The sequence below is a fragment of the Hyla sarda genome, chromosome 11 (genome assembly GCF_029499605.1).
Source record: "Hyla sarda isolate aHylSar1 chromosome 11, aHylSar1.hap1, whole genome shotgun sequence".
In the NCBI taxonomy this organism is placed as follows: Eukaryota; Metazoa; Chordata; class Amphibia; order Anura; family Hylidae; genus Hyla; species Hyla sarda.
Genome location: NC_079199.1, coordinates 92,106,025 through 92,118,364, shown reverse-complemented (window position 1 = coordinate 92,118,364; position 12,340 = coordinate 92,106,025). Strand labels below are relative to the sequence as shown.

Here is a 12,340-nt window from a genome sequence, read left to right as displayed (position 1 = left end):
CAAGGGCATCTCCTGCGCTCGTGTCACAACCGCGCCTTATATGTACAGCACTGTGCGCTAAGTAGCACTAAGCAGCACCATACATTTACGGCGCAAATCCTTGAGGGGTTAAAGGGTACTCCAGTGTTCAGAAAGCTTGGAGCCGGAGGCCATGATCGTGACGTCATGGACACGCCCAAGTTATGTCACGCCACGCCCCTCCATTCATGTCTATGGGAGGGGGAGTGTCGGCCGACATGCCCCCTCCCATAGAGATAAATGGAGGGGCATGGTGTGATGTCACGAGGGGCGTGTCTGTGATGTCTCGACCACTGCCGCAGGAACCTGCCGTTTGTTTAAAACACCGGGTGCTGCGAGAGATCACAGGGGGCCCCAGCAGCCGGACCCCTGCGATCAGACATCTTATTTCCTATCATTTGAATAAAGGATAGGATGTCTAGCAGCAGAGTACCCCTTTAACTAGATAGGAGACAAAGGGGGTGGACAGAGAGACATACACAATCTCATTGTTTGCAATTGTTTTTCATTAAGTTTCATATACAGTGACCCCCCGACCTACGATGGCCCCGACATACGATCATTTCAACATACGATGGCCTCTCAGAGGCAGCATCAACATACGATGCTTTTGTATGTCGGGGCCATCGCATAAACGGCTATCCGGCAGCGCAGACTGCTTCAGCTGCCACCGGATAGCCATTTACGGTGCCACGTGTGGTCCGCTGGCGATCACTTACCTGTCCTCGGGGCTCCGGCGTGTCCTCTTCGGGATCCCCTGCATCGTTGGCGCTCTCCATCGTCGTCATCACGTCGCTACGCACGCTATCCCGTCATCCAATAGGAGCGGCGTGTGTAGCGACGTGATGGCGGCGACAGAGAGTGAGGATGCCGGGGAAGCAGTGGGGTCAGTGGGGCAGCTAACCACACAAACAATCCAGTGATCACGTATGTGGCCCTCTGATTTAGCCATATAATAGGCCCCATAAACAAGCACTTATCTACGAGATTGGTTCTCATTTACTATAGAGCATTGGGGTGTCTAATAGAGCCCTTTTTCTGGCTTTTTAACATTTTTTAACCATTAGGCTAGAGAGGTAATAACTATAATTAAAGCTTGAAGCGCTGAAAATATAACCTTTAGGGTGCGTTCCCACAGGGCGTATACGCAGCGTATTTGACGCTGCGCAAAATGTATGGCAGCAGCGGGAAATACGCTGCGTATCCCTTGCTCACTATACACACAGGGCTTTCCGGCGGCAGCCCTATGTGTGTAGTGAGTTTTGGAGGCGGAGCCGCGCGTCACAGATACGCCGGCACACCGGCCCCGCCTCCAAAACTCACTACACACATAGGGCTGCCGCCGAAAGCCCTGTGATAGAAGGATACGCAGCGTTCGTGTATAGTGAGCAAGGACCACGCTCACCGCCCCCATACATTTTGCGCAGCGTCAAATACGCTGCGTATACGCCCTGTGGGAACGCACCCTTACAATAAAAATATATAAATTAAATACTGCAATGTACCAACACCATTAAAAGCTCCTGTATGTAGTCAAATAGCTATGCACCAATATGGTACAGTAATCAAATATAACAATGCAAGGTATTATGTATGCCACATGCTAATACAAATTTAGCTCATATGCAATGACTCCTGCCCGACGCGTTTCTGTCAGTGCCACAAATGACACCAGTGGCCTGACGTCCTCAGGGGAGAAAACCGGATAGGGGGAGTAAGAGTATCACAAAAATAATAAGCAAGGACCATAAATCAGTAAATGCCCAACATGCGTTCGGCTATAACACGGGCCGAGAAGATGGGCATAAAGTGCAGTAATAAGTAAATGACAATAATCCCAAAACAGGCCAGTAAAGTGAGCCAGGTACACACATAATGGCCCTCATTTACTATTGCAAACCCGACATGTTTTGTCGGGTTGTGCGCCAGATTCTGTCGCATTGCGCCAGAAATTCTGTCTGCTCCAGAATTTGCGCCAGAATTGAAAAAACCCCGACTAACTCTCCGTTTTGCTAAGAAAACCCGAGAAAAGGGGCGTGGTCGCCAGGAAAAGGGGCATGGTCTCTGAAAAGGGGCGTGGTCTCCGAAAAGGGGCGTGTCCCGACATTTTCACAGAAACATGCACTGACAGAAACATGTCGGAAGGAGAGGGAGTCATTGCACATGTAATAGATGGGATTTTTGATACCTTGCATTGTTATATTTGCAGCCGAGATCGGTGGGGTTCCCAATGGCGGTACCCCCGCAATCAGACATCTTATCCCCTATCCTTTGGATAGGGGGTAAGATGTCTAGGGGCGGAGTACCCCTTTAAGGTCGATCTCTAGTTCACACAATCGGTCAATCGATAATTAAATATCTCTACTATTTATTACAGTGTTTCCCAACTAGAGTTGCTCCAGCTGTTGCGAAACTACAACTCCCAGCATGCCCGGATAGCCTTTGGCTGTAGGGGCATGCTGGGTGTTGCAGTTTCGCAACAGCTGGAGGCACCCTGGCGCTTTGGCGCAGTTCACACAATCGGTCAATCGATAATTAAACATCTCTGCTATTTATTACAGTGTTTCCCGACCAGAGTCCCTCCAGCTGTTGCAAAACTACAACTCCCAGCATGCCCGGACTGGCTGTCCGGGCATGCTGGGAGTTGTAGTTTCGCAACAGCTGGAGGCACTCTGGTTGGGAAATACTGGATTTATTGTCATAGGTTGCTATAGGCAACAGCACTGTTTGGTTATCCCTCCATTACCCTGGAGAAATAAGCATGCTGGGTGTTGTAGTTACGCAACAGTTGGAGTCACTCTGGCGCTTTGGCGCAGTTCACAAAATCGGTCAATCGATAATTAAATATCTCTGCTATTTATTACAGTGTTTCCCAACCAGAGTCCCTCCAGCTGTTGCGAAACTACAACTCCCAGCATGCCCGGACAGCCTTTGGCTGTCCGGGCATGCTGGGAGTTGTAGTTTTGCCACAGCTGGAGGCATTCTGGTTGGGAAATACTGGATTTATTGTCATAGGTTGCTATAGGCAACAGCACTGTTTGGTTATCCCTCCATTACCCTGGAGAAATAAGCAAAGTGCTGTTGCCTATAACAACCACTGACTCACGGATGACGACAGTGGCGTCCCGTCGTCCTGGCAACAGCCAATCACGTGTCTCCAACTCACAGCACCGCGCGCAGCCGCGTGACGTCACTTCCTGTTTGCGCTGTGACAGTGGAGATCGATGTGTAGCTGTAGGTGAGTAGGAGAATGGCGTCCTCATCTGCCGCTGTACACACCGGGCCGTCTCTGACGCGGCTTCTGCTGGGTGTACAGTAACCATTCGCTGCTGCTGCTGCACGGAGAGTTAACCCTTGCACTCCCGGGCTGCTGTGTGTTTGTGTATGGCGACTATGACATCTCTGCTTATGATTTCGTGTTATCCATTTTCAACATTTTATTTTATTTTATTTTTTATTCATTATTTTTATTTCACATAAGGCGTTTTTGTGAAAAAAATAATAATAATAATATATATATATATATATATATATATATATATATAATAATTCTCCTTAAAAGGTGTTAATTTGTCCCCACTCCAAAAAAAAAATCCTTTTTCATGGCACAGTTTTTTTTTTATTTATTTATTTTTTGTGCAAAAAATACTGCTGCCAGATGATAGCTGGGAGTCAGCCAGTGTAGTGAAGAAAACTGTTCCCTGTAAAGAAATGTGTCCAAGCAGCTGATGATAAATGCTGAGTTGGCAAATCCACCGTGATTGGCTGAGACTGCGCACACCCGCCCCATACTTGGTGATGTAGAGATGTTTGTCTTGGGGTGCAGAGGCAGGGGAGACCGCTATCCATCACCGCTCTCCCCTGCCTCGGATTACCGCTTCTTCAAATCAGTGTACCCGTGTAGGGCTGGGCGGTATACCGGTTCAAACCGAATACCGAAATTTTTGTGCTGCACGATATGAATTTTAACCCATACCGCAATACCGGTTTGGCCCCTCCCCCTCGGGGATGAATGAATTGTCAGCCCAGCACTGCGCTGTCCCCACATCTGGCAACTAATCATATGTGACCTGCGAGCGCTGTTCTGCCCCCCCCCCCCCCCCAATTAATTATCAGCCCAGCGCTGTACTGTCCCCATCGGGGTATATACTCACATATGTCACCCGCAAGCGCCGCCCTCCTCATCCTCCTGTTTGTTGTGGCACTGACACTCTATATCAGTGGTCTTCAACCTCCAGATGTTGCAAAACTACAACTCCCAGCATGCCCGGACAGCCGTTGGCCGCATCTAAAGTGACAGTAAATCATTGCAGCTTAGCTCAGGGGGCTATTCAGGATGTTCTCGGCGAAATCGCGGCATCCCGAACAGCTGTGACACAGCAGGAGGGTCCCTTACCTGCCTCCTGGTGTCCAATCGCAGAATGACTGCTCAGTGCCTGAGATCCAGACCTGAGCAGTCAAGCGGCAGAATCATTGATCAATGGTTTCCTATGAGAAATCATTGATCAATGTAAAAGATCATTGTGTGCAGTGTTATAGCCCCCTATGGGAGGAGTATGCTGGGAGTTGTAGTTTTGCAACATCTGGAGGTCCGCAGGTTGACAACCACTGCTCTCTACTGTATCCCTATGCCCGAGCTGCAAAAGGTAAACAAAATAAACTTTAACTCACCTTCCCCGTCGGTCCGGACCTGCTTTCTAGGGAATGGAACGCCGGACAGCCGTCGGCCTATCACCGGCCGCAGTGATGTTCCACCTTGGCCAGTGATTGGTTGAGCGCACTGTCATGTAAGAAGCCGGCTGGGGATAGGCTGACGGCTGTCCGGCGTTCATGTCCCCAGGAAGAGCATAAGGCCGGCGTAGGAAGGTGCGTTAAAGTTTATTTTGTTTACCTTTTGCAGCCCGGGCATAGGGATACAGTATCAGGGATGTGGAAATCCTATAGCCCGACGCCCGGGACAAGTAGTTTTGGGCGCCGGGCAGGTGAATTGTTTATAGATTTAGCCCTGTATCGGGCTAGCAGGGACAGACAGACTTCTCCCTTATTTTTCTTTAATGCCGGTGTGAGGCGCAGTCTGTACCTCACACCGGCTCTGAGTGTATGGAGGGGGCGGCGGCCTCCAGCTGACTGCAGAGCCCCCTTATCTCCCCTCTCGGAGGATGAAGGACGCAGCTCAGAAGACACAGCAGGGGGAGAGAAAGGATGTAGACAGCTCCGTGCACAGCTCCATCCCCCACACACAGCTCTACCCCTCCCCCTCCCCTGCTCTGTCTAGACAGGACCTAATCCACCACGGGGAGGTTGCTTGTTTGCACGAGGACAACACAGAGCGGGGGAGGGGAGGGGGAGAGGACGGAAATCTCACCTCACACCGGCCGGTGACTACAGCTCTGATGTCCACTCATGGCGGCTCAGGTGAGGAGACCGAGAATACAGGCGGCGGCAGGAAGGGTGGTTGTGTATGTATGGTGTGAGTGTATGTGTGATGTGTGTATGTAATGTATGATGGGGGGGCAGCGGCAGGTGTATGTATGATGTGTGCATATGTATGGTGTATATCAGTGTTTCCCAACCAGGGTGCCTCCAGCTGTTGCAAAACTACAACTCCCAGCATGCCCTGGGCATGCTGGGAGTTGTAGTTTTGCAACAGCTGGAGGCACCCTGGTTGGGAAACACTGGTGGATATGTATGGTGTGAGTTTATATGTGATGTGTGTATGATGTCTGTCTATGTGTGCTGTGTATGTAATGTATGATGTGTGTATAATGTCTAAGTGTGATGTGTATGTATGTGATGTATGATGTGGGGGGGCAGCGGCAGGTATATGTATGGTGTATATGTATGGTGTATATGTATGGTGTATATGTATGTGATGTGTGATGTGTGTATGTGATGTATGATGGGGGGGCAGCGCTGGGTGTATGTATGATGTGTGCATATGTATGGTGTATATGTATGGTGTGAGTGTATGTGTGTATGTAATGTATGATGTGGCGGGGGTGTGTATGTATGATATGGGGGCAGTGGCTGGTGTATGATGTGTGCATATGTATGGTGTATATCTATGGTGTGAGTATGTGTGATGTGTGTATGATGTCTGTCTATGTGTGTGTGTATGTAATGTATGATGTGTGGGAGGGCAGCGGCGGGTGTATGTATGATGTGTGCATATGTATGGTGTATATGTATGGTGTGAGTGTATGTGTAATGTATGATGTGGAGGGGGCAGTGGTGGGGGTGTGTGTATGTATGATATGGGGGCAGTGGCTGGTGTATGTATGATATGTGTATGCATGAATGTTTTGTATAGGAGCGGACTGTCACGTCGGGCATTAGGGCAGTTGTGCCATCTAATTTTATTTATTTTTTGTGGCCCCCGCACTAAATTGCACCCCCAGAATCCCACCCCCTTCATACTCACCCGCCAACCAAGAGCCCCACAGATGCACACAAACACGCCCAAACCAAAACTACAACTCCCAGCATGTAGGACCATAACCTAAACTGTAGAACTATAAAGTGTAACATGCTGGGAGTTGTAGTTTTGGTTCGGGTCAGCTGCAGAGCTATAGGCTGCATCAGGGCATGCTGGGTGTTGTAGTTACTAACTGTAATTCCCAGTATTCCTTGACACATCCTATGGCTCTGCAGCTGACACAAACCAAAACTACAACTCCCAGCATGTTACACAATAACCTTAACTGGACTATACAGTGCAACATGCTGCAACACCCACAGAACCATAGGCTGTATCAGGGCATGCTGGGAGTTGTAGTTATCTAGTAACTAAATGCAACTTCCAGCATTTTCTCGCCCCCCCAGTAACATATAAGTCCCTATTGAGACTGAAAAATAGTGATTAAAATATTTTAAAAAGTGCGTATATATGTGAATAAGCCCCTTTCCTAATAAAAGTTTCCAATTTTCTTTAAATAAAAATAATGTACAAAAATAAACATAAGTGGTATCGCTGCATGTGGAAATGTCCAGGCTATTAAAATATGATGTTAATTAAACCGCACGGTGAACGGTGTAAATGTAAATAATAGTCCAGAATTGTTCATTTTTGGTCACTTCATATGAGAAATTTTTTATAAGGTGATCAAAAAGTTATATCTAGACTTTTCTGGGCTTGTCTGGGGGGTAAGAGGATCTACAGCTCTCCCCCCGCTAATATCCTGGCATACTGCGATCGCCTATTAACCATTAGATCACCGCTGTCAGCAGTGTCTAAAGGGATCTTATATCCATCCCTGGTGGTCTAGTGGGGGGGATCAGACTATTTTGGTTGAAATTATTTCATCAACCAGGACAAGTGGATTTTCTTGAGGGACAAGTAGATTGTGTTCCACTTTAGTCCCTTGGACAAGTAGTTTTTTTTTAAATTTCCACACCCCTGAGTATAGAGAGTGTCAGCGCTGGTGGACACAACAAACAGGAAGACGAGGAAGGCAGCGCTTGCGGGTGATGTGAGTAGTACCCCGATGGGCTAATAATTAATTTTTTTTTTTTGGGGGGGGGGGGGAATACCGTAAGTTAGAAAAATACCACTATACTCATATTTGGCCATACCGCCCATCCCTATACCCGTGCCTCACTGCTTCCCCGTGACGGTGTACCCCCGCGCAGCGGCAGGGGAGAGCGCGATCACCGCTCTCCCCTGCTTCAAGGATGTGGAAAATCTGTGGGAAAGCAGTGAGGCCCGGGTACACTGATTGGAAGAAGCGGTAATCAGAGGCAGGGGAGAGCGGTGATGGATAGCGGTCTCCCCTGCCTCTGCACCCCAAGACACACATTTCTGCATCCCCACCGCAGGGATCGGGGATGGAGAGAGCCAGCAGCGGGGACACATTTCTACATCCCCCAGGCTGACAAGAGCCGTGTGGATCGGGTTCACAGTTTTACAGCAGCAGCGAGATGCCGCAGCAGGGACACAGTTTCCAACATCCCTGTTCTCCGCTTCTGTCCCGATCTCTCTGCTCTCATGGGCCCAGATTTATCAAACTGTATCCTCTCTATGGCCCAGATTTATCAAACTGTGTGAGAGAAAAAGTAGAGGGATTTTCCCACAGCAACCAATCACAGCTCTGCTTTCACTTTACCTCAGCTTGTTAGCTGAGCTGTGATTGGTTGCTGTGGAAAAATCCCTCCACTTTTTCTCTCACACAGTTTGATAAATCTGGGCCATAGAGAGGATACAGTTTGCTATATTCCGCTGTGAGAGCGCGGAGATCGGGGTGTAGTGAAATGTGTCCAGGGAGCTGGTGCCAAATACTGAGCTGAGTGACGCTGAGCGAGGCTGCACCCCCCCCCCCTCCCCACCAACAACCAATTGTATGGGGTGTGTGTACGTGTCTCAGCCAATCTCAGTGGCTTTGCTGACTCAGCATTTATCATCAGCTGCTTGGACACATTTCTCTACAGGGAACAGTTTCCTTCCCTACAACGGACAAAATGTTATGTCAAACCTACTTGGTGTTGTGTTTTTTATTTGCGGTTTTCTAAAATAGCACCATGCGGAGACTATAGCATTTTAGTTTTTCCATGAATTTAAGCATGGTTTTTCTTCCATAGGCTTCTAGAGGAGGAAAAAAAAAAAGTGCCAAGAGAAACGCAATGTGGGTTTAACATTGGTCTTTTTTTTGTTTTTTTTCTGTCCTTATCTCCATGCAGGTCATGCGATTCTTTAACCATGTGACTTAAAGTTTTCTATTGAAAAATTGGGGGGTGGGGATGGGGAGCATCGTGTTTTTCATGGCTTTGTTTTTTTTCCCCCATCGAAGTCTATGGGAGAAAAAAAATGCAACGATTCATTGAAAAACTCCATATTTTCTGCTACTGAACCAAAAATCACCGGAAATTCTGTTGAAATTCAAAGCAACATTGGGGGGAGATTCATCAAAACGTGTCCAGAGGAAAAGTTGCCCAGTTGCCCATAGCAACCAATCAGATCGCTGCTTTCATTTCTGAAAAGGCCTGTGAAAAAATGAAAGAAGCGATCTGATTGGTTGCTATGGGCAACTCAGCAACTTTTCCTCTGGACAGGTTTTGATTAAAGGGGTTATCCAGGAAAAAACTTTTTTTTATATATCAACTGGCTCCAGAAAGTTAAACAGATTTGTAAATTACTTCTATTAAAAAATCTTAATCCTTCCAGTACTTATGAGCTTCTGAAGTTAAGGTTGTACTTTTCTGTCTAAGTCCTCTCTGATGACACATGTCTCGGGAACCGCCCAGTTTAGAAGCAAATCCCCATAGCAAACCTCTTCTAAACTGGGTGTTTTCCGAGACAGGTGTCATCAGAGAGCACTTAGACAGAAAAGAACAACCTTAACTTCAGAAGCTCATAAGTACTGAAAGGATTAAGATTTGTTAATAGAAGTAATTTACAAATCTGTTTAACTTTCTGGAGCCAGTTGATCTATAAAAAAAAGTTTACCCCTTTAATCTCTCCCCATTATGTTAACTGGGATTTGGCTGTCCCATTCACATAGCGGAAATTTGGCTGAAGAAATTCCACAACATTTATCCCCTTTATGACACAGACCATTTTGGCCTTCAAGGAAAACGGTCACTAAACTCCCCCCCCCGCACTAACCAGAGATATTGGCTGGTAGTGCAGAGAACGCTGATCAATATGCTGCCTACCTGTTATCTTCATTATTCCTGATATGCAAATGATCTTCTAACTGGCACAGGCGGGGTTACATGCCTCTATCTGGCACTGTGACGTCAGCGCCGCTTGTCCACAGCACCGCCAGGCTTAGGAATATTCATCCTTTCCCTCCGCCTCTCCTCCTCGCTCTGTACTGGACTCCACTGCGCATGCACCTGCACTGCACCCTTACTGCAGCTCCGCTGGAATGAAGCTGCGCTGAAGTCGCTTCCGGGTGTACACCCGGAAGCGACTTCAGCGCAGCTTCATTCCAGCGGAGCGGAGCTGCAGTAAGGGTGTAGTAAGTAAAGTAAGCCGGCACATGCGCTGTGGAGTCACATAAAGAGCGGGGAGGAGAGGGAGATGCGGAGGAAGCGCATGAATATGCATAAGCCGGGCGGTGCTGCGGACGAGCGGCGGTGACATCACAGTGCCAGATGGAGGCGGTAACCCCGCCTGTGCCAGTTAGAAAATGATTTGCATATCTTGAAAAATTAAGATAACAGGCAAATGGCTGGACGGATCCGGGCATGGTAGACATCAGAATGATCAGCGTCCTCCGCACTACCAGCCAGTACCACTGGTTAGTGCGGGGGAGGGGGTTTAGTGACAGTTTTCCTTTTTAAAGGAGTACTCTGCTCTAAACATCTTATCCTCCAGCCAAAGGATAGGGGATAAGATGTTAGATCGCGGGGGTCCTGCCGCTGTAGACCCCGAGATCTCTGGGCCAGCCGCATCCAGAACACGGAAGTCTGCAGCTTCCGCGTTCGTGACATCACACCACACTCATGTATATGGGAAGGGGCGTGACAGCTAGTACATAGAGGTGAATGGAGGGGGCGTGAGGGCCAGCACCGACAGTCATCGGGTATGGAGCGAAGTTTGCTCTGTGCACCGATTCACCGAGGTGCTGCAGCGGAGATCGCGGGGGTCCCCAGAGGTGGGACCCTGGCGATCTAACATCTTATCCCCTATACTTTGGATAGGGGAAAAGATGTTTACAGCAGAGTACCCCTTTAACCCCTTAAGGACTCAGCCCATTTTGGCCTTAAGGACTCAGACAATTTAATTTTTACGTTTTCATTTTTTCCTCCTCGCCTTCTAAAAATCATAACTCTTTTATATTTTCATCCACAGACTAGTATGAGGGCTTGTTTTTTGCGCGACCAGTTGTCCTTTGTAATGACATCACTCATTATATCATAAAATGTATGGCGCAACCAAAAAACACTATTTTTGTGGGGAAATTAAAACGAAAAACGCAATTTTGCTAATTTTGGAAGGTTTCGTTTTCACGCCGTACAATTTATGGTAAAAATGACGTGTGTTCTTTATTCTGAGGGTCAATACGATTAAAATGATACCCATTATTATATACTTTTATATTATTGTTGTGCTTAAAAAAAATCACAAACTTTTTAACCAAATTAGTACGTTTATAATCCCTTTATTTTGATGACCTATAACTTTTTTATTTTTCCGTATAAGCGGCGGTATGGGGGCTCATTTTTTGCGCCATGATCTGTACTTTTTTTTGATACCACATTTGCATATAAAAAACTTTTAATACATTTTTTATAATTTTTTTTTTAATAAAATGTATTAAAAAAGTAGGAATTTTGGACTTTTAAAAATGTTTTTCGTTCACGCCGTTCACCGTACGGGATCATTAACATTTTATTTTAATATTTCGGACATTTACGCACGCGGCGATACCAAATATGTCTATAAAAAATGTTTTTTACGCTTTTTGGGGGTAAAATAGGAAAAAACGGACGTTTTACTTTTTTATTGGGGGAGGGGATTTTTCACTTTTTTTTTACTTTTACTTTTACATTTTTTTACATTTTTTTTTACACTTGAATAGTCCCCATAGGGGACTATTCATAGCAATACCATGATTGCTAATACTGATCTGTTCTATGTATAGGACATAGAACAGATCAGTATTATCGGTCATCTCCTGCTCTGGTCTGCTCGATCACAGACCAGAGCAGGAGACGCCGGGAGCCGCACGGAGGAAGGTGAGGGGACCTCCGTGCGGCGTTATGAATGATCGGATCCCCGCAGCAGCGCTGCGGGCGATCCGATCGTTCATTTTAATCGCGAACTGCCACAGATGCCGGGATCTGTATTGATCCCGGCACCTGAGGGGTTAATGGCGGACGCCCGCGAGATCGCGGGCGTCGGCCATTGCCGGCGGGTCCCTGGCTGCGATCAGCAGCCGGGATCAGCCGCGCATGACACGGGCATCGCTCCGATGCCCGCGGTTATGCTTAGGACGTAAATGTACGTCCTGGTGCGTTAAGTACCACCTCACCAGGACGTACATTTACGTCCTGCGTCCTTAAGGGGTTAAAGGACAACTGCAGTGGAAAACACTTATCCCCTATCCACAGGATAGGGGATAAGTGTTTGAACACGGGGGGTCCAACCGCTGGGACCCCCCGCGATCTCCTAAACGGGGCCCCTGCATTAGCACTCAGTGTGAGCGCTGATGCGCGTTGCGTCGACCTCTCAGGTTACGCCCTCTCCCCGCCCCGTCCCCATACAGTTCTATGGGGGGAGGCACGAACGGTGCCTCCCCGCCTCTCCCATAGAGTTACCTGGAGGAAGTGTGTCGGCCGTGACATCATGTGCGGTCGGCACGCCTCCTGCACGGGAGAG

General features: G+C 47.7%; 1 protein-coding gene across 1 annotated transcript in view; it reads left to right on the top strand.

Annotated features, from left to right (window-relative positions):
• The first annotated feature begins 3,233 nt into the window (after positions 1-3,233).
• LOC130294957 (zinc finger protein 93-like) overlaps positions 3,234-12,340 on the top strand; it is a 59,123-nt gene continuing 50,016 nt past the window's right edge. The window contains exons 1-2 of the mRNA XM_056545113.1: positions 3,234-3,256; positions 8,593-8,636. Coding sequence (XP_056401088.1) covers positions 3,243-3,256; positions 8,593-8,636 — 58 coding nt within the window. The 5' untranslated portion in view covers positions 3,234-3,242. The remainder of the gene's footprint in view (positions 3,257-8,592; positions 8,637-12,340) is intronic.